Source organism: Paramormyrops kingsleyae, chromosome 11, assembly GCF_048594095.1.
Source record: "Paramormyrops kingsleyae isolate MSU_618 chromosome 11, PKINGS_0.4, whole genome shotgun sequence".
In the NCBI taxonomy this organism is placed as follows: domain Eukaryota; kingdom Metazoa; phylum Chordata; class Actinopteri; order Osteoglossiformes; family Mormyridae; genus Paramormyrops; species Paramormyrops kingsleyae.
In genome coordinates this window covers 23662362-23683953 of record NC_132807.1, presented here as the reverse complement: position 1 = coordinate 23683953, position 21592 = coordinate 23662362, and the positions used below count along the sequence as shown (strand labels likewise).

The following is a 21592-nucleotide window of genomic DNA, read 5'->3' as shown; positions in this document are numbered from 1 at the left end:
TGTGTCACATTATAACGGGAGTTAGATCGGAAAGTTGGCAATAGAAAAGCAAAGACAAAAAGTCACAAACTTGAATTATTTATTCAAAAAATGGAACTAAGCGACATATATTACTTAATAAATTAAATTTAGCACCTGTTTATAAAGAGCATATAATTACATTTTGACAATCATGCATAGATTTCTTGTTTGAGAAATATTAAATGATTGAACTGATCCAGGATGCGTTGCTTAACTCATACTCAACCGTTGTTAGTTTTTCGAGCCACATTATCAAGTAGATGCCCTGTGAGTTTATGTGTTTTACTGGGTCACGTCGGTTTCATTATTAACCGGTTCGCAGGCTGTACTGCTCACTCAGCCTGTCCTCTTTTCTTCCGGCTTTGTGCCGTGATGGAGGTGAAGATATCGTCTCTCCGTGCCTCCCCTACGGCTCTTGTGTTTTTGCAGAAATTATTGATAATAGTTGTTATTTCACATGCGGCGGCTGGTGAGAGGACTCGGGTGTTTGTCACCGTGGTAAGCCCATCTTATATCCGCGGTTTCGCTTCTTGTGTCACCGCATTTTGGATGAACCCGGACGACAGCTGAGCTCCTGGTTACTATGCGTCGCTAACAGGCTAAATTAAACGGAGCTGTGTGCTTACTGTGTGTTCCCTGTACTGGTAATACATCTCCCCCTACCTAAATTACACAAATATTTGTTTGGTATCTTACTGAATTTGGTGGGGAAACATCGCCGTGTTGCAATGTATCTCTGTTTATTCCGGCTTGCTGCAGACCGGTCTGCTAAGTTTGTTACTCATGCCGCGTAGTTGACTAGTTAAACGTTCAGTAACGCTGTGTGGGTTGTTTTCTAGCCGTTTGCCGATGGTAGCTAAGCTAATGATTCGGAACCCGCGCTGAGCATTAGCTAGCTTGGGTATGTTTGCGTTAGCCAGTCGCCGAGGTACAGTAATGCAGGTCCGCTAAATGTAGCTATAGCTCGTTATCCTCGCTAGTTACTCTTGCCATTCCTCCGGTTCTGTCCATAAGAGGCGGCGGAAACTCTCCAGTTTATCCAATTTTAGCTGACTCGCCAGCTAATAAGGTTTCAGTTCTCTAAAACTTCTGTCTTGCGAATGTTGTAATTTCTAAAGTGCAGTTTGTTTGCGTTTGTTTTTCTATATAGTTTGTAGTGTAAATTGCCAATGAACATATAGTGCAGAGTTAACATTACGGTATCAAATCCCGTTTAGGAAAATCGCGCATATGAAAACAGTTTAATATTTACTGTCATAGCCTATATGAAGTACAGGATGTGCTAAAATTAAATGAAATTCTTACTCCCATAATGCAAAAAGTCATATACCGTTTGAAAGGCCAAATCCAACGCAACTTACAGGCAAAATTTGGTCAACTCTCTATTGTACCATTTTCAAATGCACTTTGAAATCCGTAATTGCTTGAGTCAAGTTAGACAGGCCATTTTTCTGAATTTTTCAGTAATGTATAAACAAGTCTTATGCCTTATGAATGGCAAGATATTTCCAGATAAAATTTAACTTTTACCATTTTGAAGTAAATGCACTTTGAAATCCATGTTTTTTAAGCCAAGTTTGATAGTTCTTAACTCGATTTTCCCATAATGCATCAACAAACATTATCGTGATAACATGATTTTTTTTTGTGTAGAAATCAATAATAATCAAGACATAGGTGAAATATATCTTTAATCCTGAGCAAATATAAATGAGACAAGGTTTCCAGAGCTATTGATGTTTATTGTTTTGAAATAAACAAATTGAAATGGCAACATTTATGTACAGTGTAATATTGAAATGATATTATGACCCCGGTTGAACAGAAATTCAAAGCATATACACACCACAAGAAGCGCCACGTTCCACTGAATGTGCCTTGCAAATGTGTTCTCTCTGGATTTGAGGTCTTATCAATTCTGTGCCCAGTTTTTGGAGAAAGTAATCTCTGAAGCTTTCCTCTGTTACAATTTGGATTCAGTGCCATCCAGATGACAAATGGAGATGTCCAAGATATTGAACAATATTACCAGTAACCGGTGTAGGATTATTTTTAAAACCATGGATAAAAAAGTGGATAAAACCATACAATTCAAAGTGCATTTTATTGTACAGGTTGACCAAATTTTGTGTGGAAGTGTCCTAGGACTTTGCCTTTCAGACCCCGACTTGCTTTTTGCATTATGGGAAAGTAATTTTATTTTAGTAAATTCTGTACTTTATACATAAGACAATATATCTTGAACCATTTTCTTAACTGAGTGTCATTCTACTAAACGCGATCTGATACCGTAATGTTATGTTTATGCGTGCACCACACATTTTAAGCGCCGATGCTTTGACGGGGCAAAGGGTGGATAGGTTGACCGCTGTCGGTCTACAGGGGGTTAGTGCTTCTGCTGCTAACGTGGTACTTTACAGACCTGGTGACTATGCCTGATCTGTAGTTTTATAAGTTGTTCTTGACGTTTGTCCATTTTGTCAGGTAAGGGAGAGTAATCACTTAAAGTGTAAAACCACAGCTCTTGATGTTGCACTCATATATATGACTGAAAGTCTCTCTTGGAATGACAGCATCATTTTTTTAAATGCGGGGTTGGAGGGGATTTTGGTGTCACAGGGCTGTGTTTGAAAGGGACAATAAAGTGTCATTTAAATGACCTGCCCATGGGATCTGTGTTTTCTCTAGTTGTATCGGCATGGCGATCGCTCACCAGTCAGAGCCTTCCCCACTGACCCCCACCAGGAGAGCGCCTGGCCTCAAGGCTTCGGACAACTAACGCAGGTATTTTAGGTTGCTGTAAAGTAGCTGTGAATTGGTTTAAGATTTATATTTTTGGCATTATAAAAGTGTCATCTTTTGGTAACATTTCTTGTGCCCGCAGGAAGGAATGAGGCAGCACTATCAGTTGGGACAGAGGCTCAGACGGCGCTACGATGGTTTTCTAAATGCTACATACAATCGGCATGAGGTCATACTTTTTCTTTTTACTTTAATTAAACAAAACTGTGAATAGGTAATTCTATAAGGATGAAGTCAAGCAAGCATGAACTGCTCCTTAAATTAGCAATGACATTCATTTTAATGAAAGGATACTTGAAACTTCAAACAATGAAACAAATTAAGCTATTTTAGATCTATGCTGTACCGCCTCAGTTGACTGACAAAAAGGCCCAGAGGAGACAAACTGGTTTTGCATGAGCAATGTTGCATTGATTGGGAAGCCTTAGAAGTTGTTCTCATTTAACAAACAATAACATATTGGCCATCTTCGAACTTTTTAGTTAAGTGCATTTGAAAGCTATTAGTGTCACTTTGGTAATTCATTTGAAACAAAAAAGTGATTTGGTCATCATAAACCACTGCCCATGCAAATTAGTGCTTGTCGTCCCATGTAATAATCAGCTACAGCATGGTAATTTGAAAATCACCAGTTTACGTCTTCAGCTGACTGAATAAGCACTTTCCAAATCATCAGAGAAACTACCAGAACAGGCACTGAGACTAACACACAGAAGAGCTTCTCCAGTGCTTTTTAATAATGAATTGTAGGTAATCTTGTATTTTCAGTTACAACAAGGATTAATTATGACCCTTATCTGCTTACCTGGACCAGGTACTTATTTTTCTCTGCGTTTGTGCTGTAGATCATGGTGCGGAGTACAGATTATGACCGGACTCTGATGAGTGCAGAGGCACACCTGGCCGGCCTGTACCCACCTAAGGGGGCTCAAATCTTCAACGCCAGTCTTGCCTGGCAGCCCATCCCTGTCCATACAGTACCACAAGGAGAAGAGAGGGTTTGTATGTCTCTCAGGGGTTCGGACGGCTTATTAGGTATGTAGCAATTTCCCTCAGGAGGGATTTTGCTTCATGCCGTGCTGTTGTATCTGTTGACAAGAGCTTTGACAGTTTGTGGGTAAACTGAATACTGTATATTGCCCTGGATGACAGCAGGAGGTGAAAATCGTAGTCTGCTGCTTTTGTGTCCACAAACAATGTTGACTTCATGAGCTTCAGAAGATGTTTCTGCATTAATGAGAGGAATTCTGGTGGAAAGTTTAGTTGATGCTGAGCAACAATGATAAAGGGTCTGTTCAATAACGTTTAGCCTTGTAATGCGTAATGGTTGCCTCTCAACTTCCTATAATAGGTTATGTTGTCTAGCGCTCTGTGGGAAGGCTGGTTAGACTGAGGCGCAGATTATGGTGACACAGGCAACAGTGTCCCTTCTCGGCAAAAAAAGGAGAACGGGGGGAAGTGGAAACGAGCAACACAAACACAAAGCGAAATTATTCTCATAAGGCACATGTTGCCAATTTGGATGGAGACTGGTGAGGAATTTGTGAAAGTGCAGGTGGTCAGTAGTGTTAAAATCCACATGGATGTGAGCCTATGGAGGACGGGGAGGCAGACATTTATAAATAACTCTTGTGAGAGAACTCGCGGTCACTTGATTCATGACACATGCACACTCTGTCAGGAACCGACATGCAAGCAGGAAACATTTTATGGGGTAAATTCAAACAGTATTTTAGATCAAAATGCAGTGATCTGTTGTACAATAAACTATGTTTGATGTTGAGCTTAGAGTAGTTTGCAGTTTCTTAGCACTTTGTATAACTTTTACCATCATGAGAGAAATCTTATTAACCAGATAGGCTGGTCATAAGTACTGTGGTGAGAATTCTGCTTTAATGTAAAAAAAAAATCAACTATAGAGCAATTCGGGTTTGCTGTTCTTGTCATCCTGTTGATGTCCTATTGACAGAAGCCTCCCGTGACAATGGTCTTTATATACAGAATAATCAGCATTGCAACTACACACCTGATGGTGTTTGCGCTCTGAAATGTTCTTCATGTTTTCTCACAGCTGCTCTCATTCCCCCTGCATGACTGCCAGAAGTATGAGCGCTTAATGAATGAAACCAAGAAAACGGATGTCTTTATCAATATGACCAATACCTATAGAGTAGGTGCCCCATCTCATTGTACTGCAGTTCATCATGAACACATGTTACCTGGAATCCTGTCATGAACTACATGGGTCTTACACCTTGAACTCTGTCTGGGTCAGGATTTTTTGGCAATGGTGCGGAACAAGACTGGCTTGGAGCAGGCCACCATAGAATCTGTGTGGGGTGTCCATGACACATTGTTCTGTGAGGTGAGTAATGAGGCCTTTAAAGGCTTTCTATCATATGGCCTTCATAACATTTAATTTCCTTTTCTGTCTGAGCTCCATCTGTAATTTTTTTTTTCGTCCCAGAGGTACATTGCATGGGTTACTTGTTTTTATTTTCAGGCTAAACACAACCTCACACTTCCTCCATGGGTAACACCAGAGGTCATGGACAAACTTGGTGAACTCAAAGACTTTGGCTTCAGGATCCTGTTTGAACTCTATAAGAGGGAGGAGAAGTGTCGGCTTCAAGGAGGTAATCACGTGAGAGGAAGTCTACACTGTAGCTGCTAAGAGAAATGCAATAGATGTTTAACTTTTCTAAAAATGCTGTTTTGTGCAATGGATGATGTTCCTCAAGAACTTGACCACAAACCACACTATCATATTAGCAACATAAAAAAATCTGAGTATTTGTGCTGATTGAGGAGGGAATGAATAAACAGGAATGTTTAAACATTGGACTTGGAATCCTGAAACAAGAACAATCAGGCTCCCACAAAGATTTAGTAGTCAAACAGGCCATCTTACTAGCTCTTGAACAGCCCAATCCTATCAAGTCCTATCTTGTTTTAATAGGCATGGTCAGTAAAATTAGATTTTTCTGTAAATTGGAATAAAATTAGATTTTCCTACTAATTTGGCAATTTACTAATGACTAATTAGTCCATCAAAAAAGTTACTGCTTCACATGGCATTATGCTGATTCCAGTAATCCTTCAGTTTGTTTCTACATAAAAATGTCGAATTGCCTTGATGTGCAAATGTGGATTCTTGCCCTCTTTGTCACTTGTTGCTTCCTAGGTGTCCTGCTTGATCAAATTTTGAAGAATATTTCAGCAGTTGCAGCCAATGCGTCCCATCAGCCACTAAAGATGATAATGTACTCAGCGGTAAGGCAGCTCATTCGGTGGAAACCTTCATCACATCTTTTTTTTTGTTTTTTAAAAGAACAGTAAAATGGCCCAGTCCATCTTATTACTTCCAGATCTTTTCCTCAGTCCCCTACACCCCCGCCTGAGGTTTATTAAAGAGGTTCATGCGAGGAGGTCTGTTAGTCTTCTGAATTTATTACAACTTCCTGTATCAAGCCCAAGAACCTCTGACGGAAGTGTAATCAAACATCATTTACCACCATAACACATTGGAAATGACACATAGCACGAAGAAAGCATATGTCACACAAATGACACACACTGCTTACCTCAGAAACCTATCTTGGTTTGTTAGTGGTACCAAGAATCAACTCAACTGGACTTGAGACAAAGCAAATGATGTGAGCACATAGATTTTTTTTAATGGGTTCAGTCCCATTTTACCTGTCTGCTTTATACACTTAAAACTGAGCTCCCTCCTTGTTTGTTAATAGGATTGTGCAGGTACAGTCTTGGGTGAATTAACTATATTTTTCCACTTATTGTGCCAGTAAAGGTCTAGAAGGTTGAGTCAAGGCAAGTCTGGTAGTTCAGAACCGGGCTGGAAAACCTGTTGCGTTCAACTGTCCAAGATCATGAATAATTATTAGCATTTGTATCAGTACTGGACTGGACTGGGATTAAAAATTGGCCCTGTACTTCTGGGTCCCTCATGAATTTTTTTGAGGGGCTTCCTCCCCCATGGAAAAATTTGCCGATTCACGAACTGATGGTATCTCCTAGAAGAATGTCTAGTACGTCAGACAGCTAGTCCAGCTCTGCTTGGTATACAGAGCAGTTGCATATAGCAGTGGACGCTTCTCCCCTCTCCCTCTGTCTTTAAATCTGAATCAGAAAACTTATTACCCCAAAAGGGGTAAGTGGACTGTATATTTACACTGGAAATACATGCTTGTTTCCTGTACACATTTTTTTCTGCAACTAATTTTCCCATGATATACTGTCTGGAATGCAAGAGTTACACTGTTCACTGTCATCTAGTTAATTTGTCACATAACAGCATCGCAGATTCATAAAAAAAGTGACCTGAAGATGACCTTGTCTTTTAAAGTGGAATTAAAATGACAAAAGTGGAATTAGCTATGTTGTATGTGTATCACAGCATTTGAAAACATTAAAATGTGGAAGAACATAATTCCTCACAGATTTCTCTTTGCAAAAACAAACCTTATTTCTGTTAAATTCCCATTCCCATGAGCAAAAGTTATTCGACCTCTGTGTTTATTCATAGAGTAGTTAAGTGTTAACTGTGACACTTGTACAAACTAATACAGGTGTTTCTTTATTGTGTTTTTTTCAGCACGATACAACCATTGTAGCACTACAGTCGGCCTTAAACGTCTTCAGTGGAAAACAGCCACCCTACGCTTCCTGCCACATTTTTGAGTTGTTTCAAGAAGACAATGGGTGGGTAGGACAGTCCCATTATTCCCAATAGAATTTTCTTAAATTCAAGTAGTTCCATGAAGCTTTAGTTATATGAGCCAGAAATTGGTTCTTTAATGTTTTCTCTTATTTCAAATGTCTGTTACAGTAAACCTTGCATAAATATTCTGGTGAATTCAAATACCCTTCAAATACTGAGAGCGTATTGTACATACCTAGCATTGCGGGAGTAACGAGTAAAGGAGTAATGAAACAAATAGCAAAGTAATATGACATTCTGTGTTAGTCTTATTAGTCTGTTTAGCCTTAGAAATGTCATAAAATCTAGGGTTTCATTAGAATTAATGACTGTCACCAAGTGTAGCTATTCTGAAATGTCCATCATTGAGAAGTTCATTTAGGTGTCTTCTGTGACTATTGAAACCAGCTGTGTATTTTTGTGCCTTCAGGTCTTTCTCCATTGCCATGTTCTTCTGGAATGACACCAACAAAGAGCCTTACCCTCTGGTCCTGCCGGGATGTGACCAGTACTGCCCCCTGGAGGACTTTGTCCGCCTCACTAAACCTGTCATCCCTGTGAATTGGAAGGTGGAGTGCCAGGTGCCCTTTGACCTGAAGGACACAGGTACATTTGAATACTTATTTTTTTTATCCTAAACTCTACATTATCCAAGAACACATTGTCTTAGTTTGTTTTCTATTCTCTTCATGCTGCTTTTGTCCCAAAATGCCCCACACTTAAACTACAACTACTGCAAATGTAATTACCAACTGTAATCTTACAGAAAACTAGCAGTTAATAATAGTAAAACATTGGGTATCAATTTATTACTACTTGAAATGAAATTATAGCTCTAAAGAGGTGTTTTGAGTTAAGTTCATTGACAAGCAGTCTCATTGAGTGTTTTTTTTTAATTAGTAACACCTTTGCAATTAATAGCAAAATGGCCAGAATATAACTGAAAGAGCTTTATAAAATGTCAATATTAAAGAAAATGTCTGTGCAGATGACGTGTGCAGATATGTTAAGAATTGCTCGTCAACGTACTTTTGTTACGAATCCAATAAATTTGCAACATGTATAGTGAATTGAGCAAGCATCTGAAGACTTTGTGTTTCACTGTATATTGCGATTTTATCGTTATGGTGTTGTATGGGAATGGGAGCTAGACCGTACGGTCTAGCCGTTAATTTGTCCCCTGGCGGCCTGGTAACGTTAGTGGTGTCTGCCTGACACAGCTTCAGTGTGAATGCGAAATTGTAACACATTACCACGTTTGATAAGGGGGGGGACTTTATTTACTACACTGATATCAGTTGTGAGTACACAACACCCGTTACTTTACTTATGGAAGACTGTGTAGGAATGAAAATGTATCTATCCCATGTTGTTTTCCCCTGATACTTTAACGAGCATCGTATGTGAAACGGGATTACACATCGGGAGAGACTCGCTTCCTACAACAAACACGCTAAGTTCGACTGAGTCAGACACACAGTTGGGCTGTGCAGTTAGACTGTGTACGTGACTCAGCCTAACTGCACTGCACACAGCCTGTTATGCTGTTCAGTGAAGCACTGGGGATGAGGAAACTGTCTGACTTAAATTAACAACCAATAAATGTAGTTATATCTGTCACTCAAATTCTGTATTGGCCTATATTAATTTATACAATTATCTGCTTTTTTTCTCAGTAGTAACCCCCCCCCCCCCACACACACACACACACACACGCACACACACACACACACACTGCCTCCATGTCAGACCTCTATTTCTTGATCCACAGGAAACACTGTGAGTGTTTCCATAAACACATTTAAAAAGATAATGGTGATATTTTCTTAATCTCCACTGCTTCTCTTGGCCCAGAGATGATCATCGGGCTGACTGTGTGTGGATGCCTGCTCCTCCTTCTCTTCGCCCTGCTCCTCACTGTCCTGTGCCGGCAGAAGGGCCAGTCCAGTGGCTACAGCAGCGTCACCAATGAGGGGGACGACCACTCCTGACAGTCAATTGAGCTGCTAGGGAAGTTGGACCCTTGGGACAGTGATGCAGATTTCTGAACTTCCTTGACTTTCACGGTTGGTTTCTGGGATCAAAAACATAAAAACCATGCTAGTTTACTCACTTTTTTTTTCTTTTATTATTTTGTTTTATTAACAGGGATTTTTACTTCCATGTTCCTAAGCATGCAGATGATGGTCTAGACCAGGGGTCTCCAACTCCGGTCCTGGAGAGCTACCGTCCAGTAGGTTTTCTCTCATACCCAGCTTCTGATGAGCCACACCTGTTCTCAGGTAAATACCAGGAACAGGTGTGTCTCATCAGAAGCCAAGTAGGATAGAAAACCTACTGGATAGTAGCTCTCCAGGACCGGAGTTGGAGACCCCTGGTCTAGAGTCTGCTCTCTGTTGTTAGCCAAGTTTACTGGGACAATGAATTAATTGCACATGTCCTTAATGTTTTACAGTTTTAATACTTATTTTAAGGCAATATGTACCTGTGCGGTTTTCCCATTAAGAGTTTACAAGTATCCCTTGGTGTGTAAATGTTTCTCTTACGGATGTTGGCTTTAATGAACTGTACCAACCATTTTGACGGTCAAAAGATCAGTTGGAGCAGTTTGAGACTGCATGTAAAGTAGAGGTGGCATCACAGAATGCAAAGGCAACAGCCTTAAAACAATGAGCAGCTTCTGTTGTTTGTTTTAGGTTACATGCACTATATTGATACCAGAAGGAAATTCTTGAATTTGACCGTAGCAGATTGTCATGTCCCTAAGGCATGCGATTAGTAACTGTAAAATAACCCAACAAGCCTCAATTCAAGATGACAATGAATACCTCTGAATTGTTTGTGTTTCATGAATTACTGGGCAGTCAGACGTGACCGCAAAATCCATCATATTTTCAAAGTTTCTCATCTGTACCCATGTAGACCAATTATTATATGTTTTCCCTGCCCCCATTATTGCTGGACGTACATTAATTACAAGGAGGGTAATATTAAAATACTTCTATGTTTAAGAATAGTATGGCATCATTTTATGGTTTGTTGGTAGTAATTTTAAATTTATGATTTGACATGTATGAAGCTCAGGAATAAGTCACTTATTTTTTTTGATTTGACCTTCCTTTATGAAGTTTTTGAGAAATTAATTTTATATTCTATACCAAGGGGGGTGTCTACTTTAAATCAGAATTGGCGGTATTGTAAAGGGATACTTCCATCAGATTCTCATAATTAATATTAAGGGACTGACTGTAGGATGAGGTTGGTGTAAAATTGCATCAAAAACATTGGTAACGCTTCACATTAATTGCACCTTCATAATGCATTCATAGAACATTCATAAGCAGCATCTAAATATACCTTAACATCTAAACGTACCCTAAAAGCTTTAATATACATAAACAATCTTATAACTGTTATTAATCATACGTTTATTGATGTATATTAAAGCTGTTAAAGTACATTAGGATGTTATGAATGTTCTATGAATGCATTATGAAGGTGCACTGAATGTTCTGTGAATGCATTTTAAGGGCATTATGAAGGTGCAGTTAATGTAAAGTGTTACCAGCCTGGAACAACCAGTGTTTTAATGTACAGTGGTACCTCAGTTCTCGAACTTAATTCATTCTGGGCTCTGGATCGAATCCTAAGAAGTTCGAGTTCTGATCGAATTTTTCCCATAAGAAATAATAATCCTACCTCGATAGTCCGCTCCTTCCGTGTGCCACGCCCCCTCGTTAACCTCGTGTGGGATCCCAATGTGATCAGCTGTTTCTGGTTGTTGTCATTAGTCCTCTGTATTAAGTCCGCGTTTCAGTTTGTTTCCCTAGTCCGTCCATTGGGTGCGTTCGACTTGCTTATAGCGCTGGCTTAAAGCAATGCATTCTGATCCTGACACAATGCATTACGGTTAGATGCATTGCGACCTCTCACCCGGCTGCACAAACTGGAACTGCCTCCGTGACGACACACCTTTGCCCTTATTGGCTGAAGAGTTTAGTTACACGCATGACGTTTGTATCCCAGGCAGTTCCGATGCGTAATCTGCTATTTCTCCCGAATATCACGTAAAGCAGTGAGAAATGGTTTTCAGTTAATTTACCTGGTAAAATAAAATGTAAAGAAATGACATAAATGCTCTAATAGTACACGTAAGTTAGTGGTTTATTTATTGTTAGTTACTGTAATGTTGCGCTGCTTTATTTGGTTAATCGTCCAGTCTGTGAAGAAGGCATTCAAGTAAGAATTGCATCGTAGTATGACTCATTTCCTGGCGCGTACAATTTATATTAGGTCAGCGTTCACAGTTCGACTTCTGATATTAAGATTGAGTTCTAGGTCAAACTGGTTTGTTCGACTTTCAAGAAATTCGAGTTCTAGTGAGTTTTGAGAATCGAGGTACCACTGTATTTGAAGCAATATTTTTACATTTTCATTCAGGCAATTTGCAGGTATGTCTGGCATATTCAAACTTTTACTTGAACTAGATTTTAAGCAAGGAAGTTGCCTATGGTTCCGTCCTTTTAAATCAGAGCAGGTTCCATTGACTGGATTATCTCTGGATTTTCTTCCCTTTGCTTCTTAGAACTGGTTTGTTCTGCATACTAGTTGCTAACTGCAAGCCACAGGAAAATGGTCAGATAAGATGGTTTTCATTCATAACGTCCTGTTCACTACAAATTGACAACTCTATTACTTGGTGGATTAAATGTATTGTGCACTGATGTGATTGTATGTTGCCATTGTAAAGCAGCCAGTTGGGATTACTAAATGCAGTTGTCTATTGCTGATCTCAATAATGCCTTATCACTCATACGTAAATGTGATAGCTAATGGTCATACTTGTTATAAACTTGTTTACCACTTTGATTCATTCTTGCGCAGGTGCACAGGACTATATTGACCAGGGTCCACCAGGTTTTAGCAACAATTAGAAGACTGCTGTTTTTTTCCACTCAACGTTTACTAATTATACTTTTTAAGGGTGGGGAAAATTGTATTCTTCAGTAGAGTGGGGGAGGGGTTGTGAATTGAAATACCTGTAATGGTAACCATGAGAACTGCAATAATACCTTAGCAGTATATTGAAATACTCCTCTCTTAAAAAAATCCTTAAAATGCCTTATTTGGTATGGGAAAACGTAATTCCAAGCATACAGCTAAAGACTTTTTGACCTAGCTACATCTTCCTTTGAGTTGTAAGACTGAATACTGTATAAAACAATTTTGTGAATCTAAAGGGAAATGTTTAGCCCACCGGCAGGCCAAGCGGCTGATTGGCTGCACTCTTTCGGCATTGCTTTTTGTTTAAAGGCCCTTGTGAAATAAAGTCTCAGATAGTAGTTTCTCAAAGCCAAGTATTTACCCATAGAATGCTACGGTCCAAAATATGTGGGGAAAGTTATTTTCAATGTTAAATGTTTAAGTGATTTTTTAAATTATAAGGCTGTTCTGTAAGGGAAAGTAAAAGTTGCAATAAAATGTCTGTTCTGAAACCGTAGTAGTTTCTTCTGCAAGGCTCCACCTGACCAAGTTACAGTATATTCCAACTCAGGTGGGAATATAACTTGTGTGCTATGCATCTGAGTGTGTGCCTGTGGTGGTAACTAAAGGTGACCTGAGGTCATGCTAGAGATTTTCCTTAGTCACTCTGCAGCTTTCCCTCTGCAAAATCTCCAGGTAGCCTTTCTAATAAGCATCCTATAGAGCAGTCTTTCCCCAGACAGTCCATGTTTTTGCTTCCTCTGTTGGGAGCTGGGAGGGAACAAAAATGGGGACTATCGGGGGGTCCCTGCAGACAGGGGGGGCATACAGTATCATCAAATAACCTCATACCTTACTCAAGCATATTGTGGTCCTCTTCTGAGATTGAGGACTTTTTTGTGCCAAAAATTGCAGTCGAGTCAGACAATACTCTCAAACATTCAATTTCTTGGGAAAAAAATTTATATACAAAACTTGCTGTTCAATTTGTCAAACAAAATATTCTTAACATTTAGGTAATACAAAATGTGGAAAAATGTAAACTTAACATACTTGAAACATTGCATGCTGCCCACATTAATGGTCTGCAGATAGCGTTTGAGTAGCCTAAAGCTCCGTGGCTGTATGAAACAGAAGTATTAAACAGGCACCGTTAATCTCATTTCTTCCTTGCTTTCTGATGGCATCTATCTTTAGCTGTGGTTTTACTCTTGGACCCCTGTGACTCCAGTTTTTTCTCCATCTTAGCTTTGTCTGCCTTTCCAAATGAATCCCTACTATGCCGCTGCCGATTCCCAGACCGGGTCCTTGAATGGCTGTCACCTGGGCTGGGGTCATCACCTGGGCCGGGGTCGTCACCTGTGTTCGCGCATCTGTTTTCCTCACAGCTCATCTCCTCCTCCCAGATAAGGATATGAAAGCCTAGGATTCAGCAAGGACATGCAACCAGTTCAGGAACAAATCAAATATGATTTAAATACTGAAACTTTCAACTTTTAACTAATAATTTGGCAGTATATGCATGAGCACACGTTACCCATTCCTGATCCCAGCACGTTGCCCATGGAGTTGAATTTGTTAATCTGTTAAAAAAAAAAATAAAAATTTTTATAAAACACTACACCAATTTCAAACAAAGAAACAGGGATGTAAATCCCAACCATTTCACTCTCCTCTTCTGATGATTCCATGTAGGGAAATCTATTGATTTTACGCTTCAAAAGTGCTACTTTAGTCTACCAAATTATTATTCCATCCATTCATTCATTCCCTGAAACCACTTGTCTTACTCAGGGTCACAGGCGGTCGGGAGCCTATCCTGGAGGCTACAGGCACAACCCAGAATGGGGTCCCAACCCATCACAGGACATGCTCACAGGACATGCTCACAAGCCATTCCAACCTATGGATCATTTGGTAATTCCAATTCACCTTAGCATATTTTTGGATTCTACGGGGAAACCGGAGTACCATATATGTCCATATTGCTTAAGGCTTGTTTTAACTGATAGTTATTGAACATCAGTGTTCTGGAAAAGCAGATTAGGTTAGATAATCCTTTATTAGTCCCACAAGTGGGAAATTTGCATTGTCATGGCACAAAAGTGGACAGTACAAGATAAGAGCAGCAAAATTAAAAAACAACAGAATAAAAACTGTACCAACAGTACAGATAATATTCACTTTATCCCAACCTACTGTGTATTACATCTATAGGCTAGGATTTTTACTGACATACAGTAAACCACATTCAAATTGCGACCATCTAAGAATTAATGCCGTTTGATCTGTACTGGTGCACACAAACTGAAGAAGAACTGCACTCACAGATATGATACCAGGTGCACTGGGGTCGTTCAGTTGGCAGACCAGCGTCCCTGAGCTGGGAGTGAAGATATCAATGGTCCTCAGCTCGCCAGGACAGACGCGCTTGTCCGGGTATCGCCCAGCCACGATAAGATCATAGAGGGGGTGCCAGGTGGCCTAAAGGAAAGTGTGAATGGAGCGTTGACAAAGCTTGAAAATGTGGGGTGTGAGGATCTAACTCATTTCTTTTTTGAGTTGTAGCAGGAGCCCTTGAGATAAGTAATTAACCTGATATTCTCCAGTGAAATAATCTAGTCTCACTGTTTTAGTCTCAAGACCCGCATTTCAAGGTGGAAAATGACTGGAAAAGTTGTCGACCCACTTTATGATCCAACAGTTGAGACTGATCTGGATGTATAAATGTGCAAAATACTTTGGATGATAGTGCCTACTAAGTAACAATATCATAATTCAAAGACAACATGACAGACAAGCAGACAAAATCTAGACTTACAAATGTCCTCCATTTTGGTTCACACCCCCTTTTCCAGGAAGTCATGGTAAAGCCGGTATATTGACCCAGTGTGCTCCCCTCCCATATGTCCTCTGTTAAAGGCCTTCTAGAGTGCCACTGACCTTGATGGGCGTGAGGTGCTGAAACTGTCTGTGTGGGTGGGTGATGACAGTCTGCGGTTCGGACCAGTTACATGAGTCGTAGACCCGAATCTGGTCGTACTGATCGGTGGTGAGCAGCTTGGAGCCATCAGAGGGGTTGAAACAGGCTGTTTCAGATGGAATGTGCAAAAAGGTAGGGCAGATAGTAAAGACTGTAAGAGACTGTGAGGCTGATTAAACTGACAAAATTCCAGAGGTGGAAATTTCAGGTTCAGAAAATACAAATCCAGACCAGGATTTTGTTTCAACTAACCAGTTGAGCATAAAGAGTCACACTCAAAGTACTCAAAAATCTTGGTCTGGATTTTTTACTTTCTGGATCTGAAATTTCCTCCTCTGCTTGCATCTAGCATTTTATTTGCCATTATCACACCCAGTTTTTTTTTTTTTTTATATATTATTTGTATATTTTACTTGAAACCTACAGCATTACCAGTGATTCTACAGTGTTGTCCATGACAATAGTAACGGCTTGTTTTTGCTTTTTCCAACTAAATAATGGTTTGTGTGTGGAGCTTAATGAATGTCAGTAATGGGGGGGAAAGAAGCAAAAACCTGTAAGGTGGCTCTAATTTTAACCCAAACCTTTTGTTTACCAGCATGTTTTGACTTTTGCAGAAGCAACTCTTAGTAAATCCATTGTGAAGCAAGGAAGCATAATAAGCATTTTGACAGGACACGACTTAATTAAAAACTTCTGTTATAAAAAGTAGAGCAGTACCTAAAAGCACTCAATGCATAAACTGAACTTGTGCATGCCATTAACAGACAGCTGAAACTTTCCAGCTTACCGGAATTGACAGCCTTGTTATGGGGCATGTTATACAGGAAGCTGCTCTTGTCCTTGATGTTCCTTAGATCCCAGAGTTTAACTGTGTGGTCCACAGATGCTGTGGCCAACAGCCAGTCACAGCATGGGCTGAATTCCACATGAGTTACTTTGGCTTTATGAAGCTTCTGGTTCCACAGCTACAAAAAGCAGTGTAAGAACCAGTGAGTGAAGTCTGTATGTGCTGCCTGAGTAAAGACAGGATTTGACTGGGCCATACAGTTATTACCATCATTGCTAGGCAGACCGCAGTGCTGCACTGCAATTCCAATTACCTCTTGGCCATTGATATCGAGAAGTAAAATTCGTCCTACGTTGTCGCCAGTTGCTACCACCTGTCGGCTGTGGGACACATCCACACTACAGTACCAGCAGCTGTAGAGGACACCAGATAGAAAGCCATTCATAAATAATATGGAAACAAAAGTTCACAAAATGTCAGGTTGTGTTTTGATAGCTTAGTCTTTGAGTCGTTCAAAGACTATTTCTCCGTTTAATCACACTTCAGTGTCACATGACTGAAGTAACATTTTTTTTCATTTATACAGATTTAAGCTTTTGTGAAATCAGTGCAGATTTTTTATATTGCAACTACATTTCAAAGTGTCTTCTCAGGGATTAAACTGAATATTTTTGCTAACTAACCATACTAATTCATGCATTATTTTATGGTGCTTGTTAATGCCCGTAATTTACTTAGGAGAATCATCAGTTCTACAATCGCCCAGTTTGTGATTCAATCATCAATGTTGCTCACTCCCAGTATACTGATAAATTAAGTGAAAACCTAACCTATTTTATATACATAGCTGAGAACAAGTAAAATACTTTTCCTTAATAAAATAATTATGCCTAAATAGCACCTTCGATCAAGTGATTCCTACAATGCCTAATGGTTGTAATAATTGTTTTCCTGAACAGTTTGGCTAATAATCGTATGACATGAATTGTGTGAGCGACACACTGCAGCTTCCTCTTACTCCCATGTTTCAGTGCTGGTATATACTCTGATGGTACTCCCACTTAGATCCTGAAGGGAGGTGGTTCCCGCAACAGTTGAAGTAAACAGTTGGTTGGGATTAAAAGGGTTGAACTTCATGTCTGTAATGGAACCCCCAGCTCCCATCTAAACAAAGACCAAGCAGGATAGGTCTTCAGTTTCACATCTGGATGAACAACATAAAACATTGCCAGATAGTAAACCATTTTCAAACATTTTTTTAAAGCAATTCTTGTTGTTAATGAGGCGCCTATGATATCAGATCTGTGGTGCATTTATTCTGTTCAGTGCACCACATAAAATTATAGGAGTAGACATGCAGCTTGTGAACGGGAAACAGGATTATTGAAAAGATCTGAGGTCCAAACAATTATATGTTGACCAAATCTAACTCATTACATTAGACTTTATTTTTAAATTATTCAGTTATCATCAACCATAATTCATATCAATGACTTAGGGCGTTTTTCCACCGCACTAGGTACCGTACTTTCGGTACTTTCATAAAGTGCCGAAAGTTTGGTACTTCTTTCATGTTGGTTTTCCACTGGCGTAAAAAATGGTACCGGGGCCAAATTACGTCATCAGTGACCGCCCCTGACTGACAGCCCAAAATTAAAACTAACAGTTGAGGCTGGAAAATGCGGTTTATTGTTATGTCAGCTTCTATCACAGTATAAGATTCCGTAAAATCCAAATCATGCTGCCATCAATTACATTTACATAGGTACACTTATTCTGGCTAAGCCGATCAAAGCAGTAAGAATTAGCTTAATCACTACCAATTCAGTCATTTGAAAGTAAACAAATTATTTATGTTTTTTGATTTTCAAGCGGCATTGTTCGGTGTTTCGCGTGTGCCACATTTCTTAGATGCGGCTTGGTACTACGGTGTTCCGGGCAATTCAGGTTCCCTATGTTTCTCCTGTCTATCAGGAAATAATGTTTCCCCTAATATTAAAGCAAAGAGGTATGTGAAATGTCTGAAAATAACTCAGGTACATTATTACACGTGAATACAGTACATCGTCACGCATAATATAGTCTTATAAGCAATACTATACCATTTTCATCAAGAAATATCTCTATCCAGCGAATTAAGTAATTTCATTTATTATCTGTAACAACAAAAAACATAGAAAAGGCATGGCTTGTTTACCTCAAGAGCTTCGTAAAAAGACATGAAAACAACAGCGAATCCGTGTACAAATTAGCTCGCGACAGGGGAAACTGAATTGCCCGGAACGGGAAAAACTTTATTTTGAGTCGTGCCATCCAAATCCCACTGGATATGTTCATCCGACCATATAGCGATTAAAGCCCGTGTTTCCTCGTTTGTCCATCCTTCCATTTTACTTGTTTATATTTTGTTTCTCGCTGTAATCGCTCTGTTCGCTGTGTGTTTCAAAAGATGGCGGTATTTTGTGTTTCAGCGGCAGGCTATTTGCATAACCAATCGACAGCAAATACGTTTGCAAGTCCCACCCCAAAGTACCGAAGTAGTACCCCAAAGTACCCTGGTTTGGCACTTTCGGTACTCGAGATTTCGGTACTGGTACTCGGCCGGAAGTCAATGGAAAAGCGAAAGTACCGTACCGAAAGTACCGTACTTTGTGCGGTGGAAAAGCGCCCTAATTGATTTCAAATCAAAATCGCAATTAGAAACAACGCGATTAGCAAATGGTAAAGGGCTCGATTTAGGATATGCATTATACAGCACGTCTGACCCAGGGCATAAAACTGTTGTGAGAATAGTTTTATAGTTTAATGCCAACCTCCCTGTGTGACAGAGGTGCCATGCTCCTCATATGCCATTCTCACAAAAATGTTAAAATATTGATTCTGTTGCTATATTTTTTTTTTTATTATATCATGTCAAATTGCAATATGTCAGAAAAATTATATATTTTCCCTAAATCGTTCAGCCCTACTAATGACTCTATCATGTTTTTCCCTACAAATCTGCTGCTCTTCTTCACACTGCATTATGCTAGAGGGCATAATGCAAGCAGCAGGAGTGGTGCAACTCCTACCACTGACTATGAGCAGCTAGTAGTCACTAGTAGGAAGACTATCACTTGTTGGGTAGCAAAGATGTCAAATTTGAACCCACGCTAAGACTGAAGCCAAGTGGTGAATGATGCAGCGCAGGAGAAGGTTTAATCTTAACTACCATCTGGATTATGTGTCTCTAGAATAAGTCGCCAACCCACTAAAATAGTATCAAATTTAAATGTTTGCACACTTTATTTTGCACACTGCAATCTAGTATTATTGTATTGTGTCTTTTGTATTGTGCTTTGTCTCTTTTGCATATGAACACTGATGTCACTTTTTGTGTGTGCTGCAGTAACTTTCTGAATTTCCTTCGGGATCAATAAAGTACTACTACTACTACTCTAAACCAAAACAGAAATCAGCCTGAAGTCAGACATTTTAATATTGTCTTCACAAGAGAAGTGCACACTATAGGTTACTTGCCCCTTCAATAATGCAAGACATCTTCTGAAATCTATAATCCCCCAAGATGATGTCTCCTCCCTTGGAGGCCACAACTAAGGTGCTGGGTTGCTTGGGGTGCCATTCCAGACAGGTGATTCTTCGGTCGAAGGGGCTTGCTGTTTGGACGATGTGATAAGAGCTTAGAGAGTGTAAGAAAGGTTCCTGGAGACACTTGGAGAGAAAGGGGGAAAATATTACCTAAATACTGTCCGATGCAAATATATATGCATATAAGTATATAAAATACTAAATACTGCTCTCCAGTTCAATCCAAAGGTTTGAAAAACTAAGTCCCCCCCCCCCGTAAAGAATCTACAGTTCATCATCACCCTTGAGTAAACTTGCCTTAACTCAAAATAAAATAGACTGAAGTTTAACACTTATATAAGGACTTTACCAATTTTGTAATCTATTGAAGATCGGAATTCCTAGCATCTTACAATCATTCTTGCATGTGAAGTCAAATTTACGCACTTTAGGCTGGGTGGGCATACAAGCATTGCGTCTTACAATTACCTGTCGCATTTGTGGGTAGATATTCTGTCCCAGAGTACTCCTGTATATATAATGCACAATACTGGAATGCTTGTATTTTTTAATCCCCGAGCTGTTCTCTTCTTGTAGGTTGCGTTCTGAAACCGATTACAAAACATGCAACGTTGATGGTTTTCTTTATTTCGTTACTATAGAGCCCATTTGCCTTGCAAAATGTTTACCTGCCCTCGTGACCCAAAAGGCATTTGTGGAGAAACGTGAATGTTTTGTCAGGGAATGGAAAGACGGAAGGAACGCGAAACCATTTAAAAATATCTCCCAAACCTTTATGGGCTGCGTATGTTTCAGCTTCGTACAAATTGGTTTTTACTTGGACTGCAGAGATATATCATGGCGACTCCTCTCCACTGTTAAACTACTTCGACTACATATACAAAACAGATATTAGTTCTCACCTGTTTTCCCTGAGGCAGTCCCCTCTTTCTTCCTTCTCGACTTTTTAGAAAGTGTTACCTCCGTTGCTTCTTCTTTTCGTTTTCTACCATTATGAACGACTGAACGATTTCCATCACGTAAAGTGGCACCATTCATACAATTCTTCGCCATTTTCACACTGCTTACATTCACTTTGCTTTACTAAATGACAACATAATACATAAATTACAAAAAAATAAAAACATACTGCGCAATACCTTTTTAATTTCAAATGTTCACCCGTAACGTGTATAATTCACAGCGCACGTAACTATGATGCATGAGACTATACGAAAGTCAAACTTAAAATACATAAAACAAAAATCTTGCTTCTGATGAGTGAAACTCTGATTTTACTTAAAGTGGTGTTTCAGGCCACTTTCTGTCTCAACCTGTAATGCACGCTCACTATTTTTAAGCAACAAAAACGTCATACATTACCTAAACATCTGTAGCCCATAACAAAATGTTGCATAAATACCTCTTACCCGTACTTGACCGTACTTGTGTTCTTCTGTTTTTACGTCATCTTCTATTGCCGAAAATCAGTTCCAATACTCAAGAACAGATGTACAGAGGACGGTAAAAATCCCCGGATGTCGTTCTTTCCCCGCCCGAAATGTCAAGGATGCACCGGTTTCAATCCCATAATTCATTGCGCCCCAAGTACGATGTTTGCTTTCTTGGTATTGAGAAAACACTCACTCGCGTGTCATTTTGGGCAATTTCTAATGACGTCACATTACGGAAGTTTCGTTCTGCCCCATCTTTTCATTACACGTAA

At 39.6% G+C, this 21592-nt stretch overlaps 2 protein-coding genes across 7 annotated transcripts; one reads left to right on the top strand and one right to left on the bottom strand.

Annotated features, from left to right (window-relative positions):
• The first annotated feature begins 286 nt into the window (after positions 1-286).
• On the top strand, positions 287-13038 carry LOC111858236 (lysosomal acid phosphatase). 4 transcript variants are annotated; one of them, XR_002841542.2, is made up of 12 exons: positions 287-519; positions 2710-2805; positions 2906-2992; positions 3669-3821; positions 4895-4993; positions 5099-5188; positions 5327-5459; positions 6008-6096; positions 7439-7545; positions 7974-8149; positions 9398-9609; positions 12428-13038. XR_002841542.2 is itself a non-coding variant. In XM_023839826.2 (11 exons), the coding sequence occupies exons 1-11, from the start codon at positions 394-396 to the stop codon at positions 9532-9534; spliced, it is 1293 nt and encodes a 430-aa protein (XP_023695594.1). In that variant the 5' UTR covers positions 287-393; the 3' UTR covers positions 9535-9801. The 4 variants fall into 4 exon arrangements, 3 of the variants coding, with proteins under 3 accessions (XP_023695594.1, XP_023695598.1, XP_072574381.1); XM_023839826.2 differs by lacking the exon at positions 12428-13038 and having other exon boundaries at positions 9398-9801; XM_023839830.2 differs by lacking the exons at positions 287-519; positions 12428-13038 and adding an exon at positions 570-665 and having other exon boundaries at positions 9398-9803.
• Positions 13039-13471: 433 nt separating this feature from the next.
• ddb2 (damage-specific DNA binding protein 2) lies at positions 13472-21588 on the bottom strand. Of its 3 annotated transcripts, none has more exons than XM_023839821.2 (11): positions 21250-21588; positions 20790-20970; positions 20356-20471; positions 19819-20010; positions 17318-17463; positions 16613-16712; positions 16300-16477; positions 15470-15615; positions 14855-15010; positions 14064-14109; positions 13472-13948 (listed from the first exon to the last, which is right to left on the bottom strand). In XM_023839821.2, exons 2-11 carry the CDS (start codon positions 20938-20940, stop codon positions 13686-13688), a joined length of 1494 nt encoding a protein of 497 aa, XP_023695589.1. In that variant the 5' UTR covers positions 20941-20970; positions 21250-21588; the 3' UTR covers positions 13472-13685. The 3 variants fall into 3 exon arrangements, with proteins under 3 accessions (XP_023695589.1, XP_023695590.1, XP_023695591.1); XM_023839822.2 differs by having other exon boundaries at positions 21290-21588; XM_023839823.2 differs by having other exon boundaries at positions 21297-21588.
• Between the last annotated feature and the right edge of the window lie 4 nt (positions 21589-21592).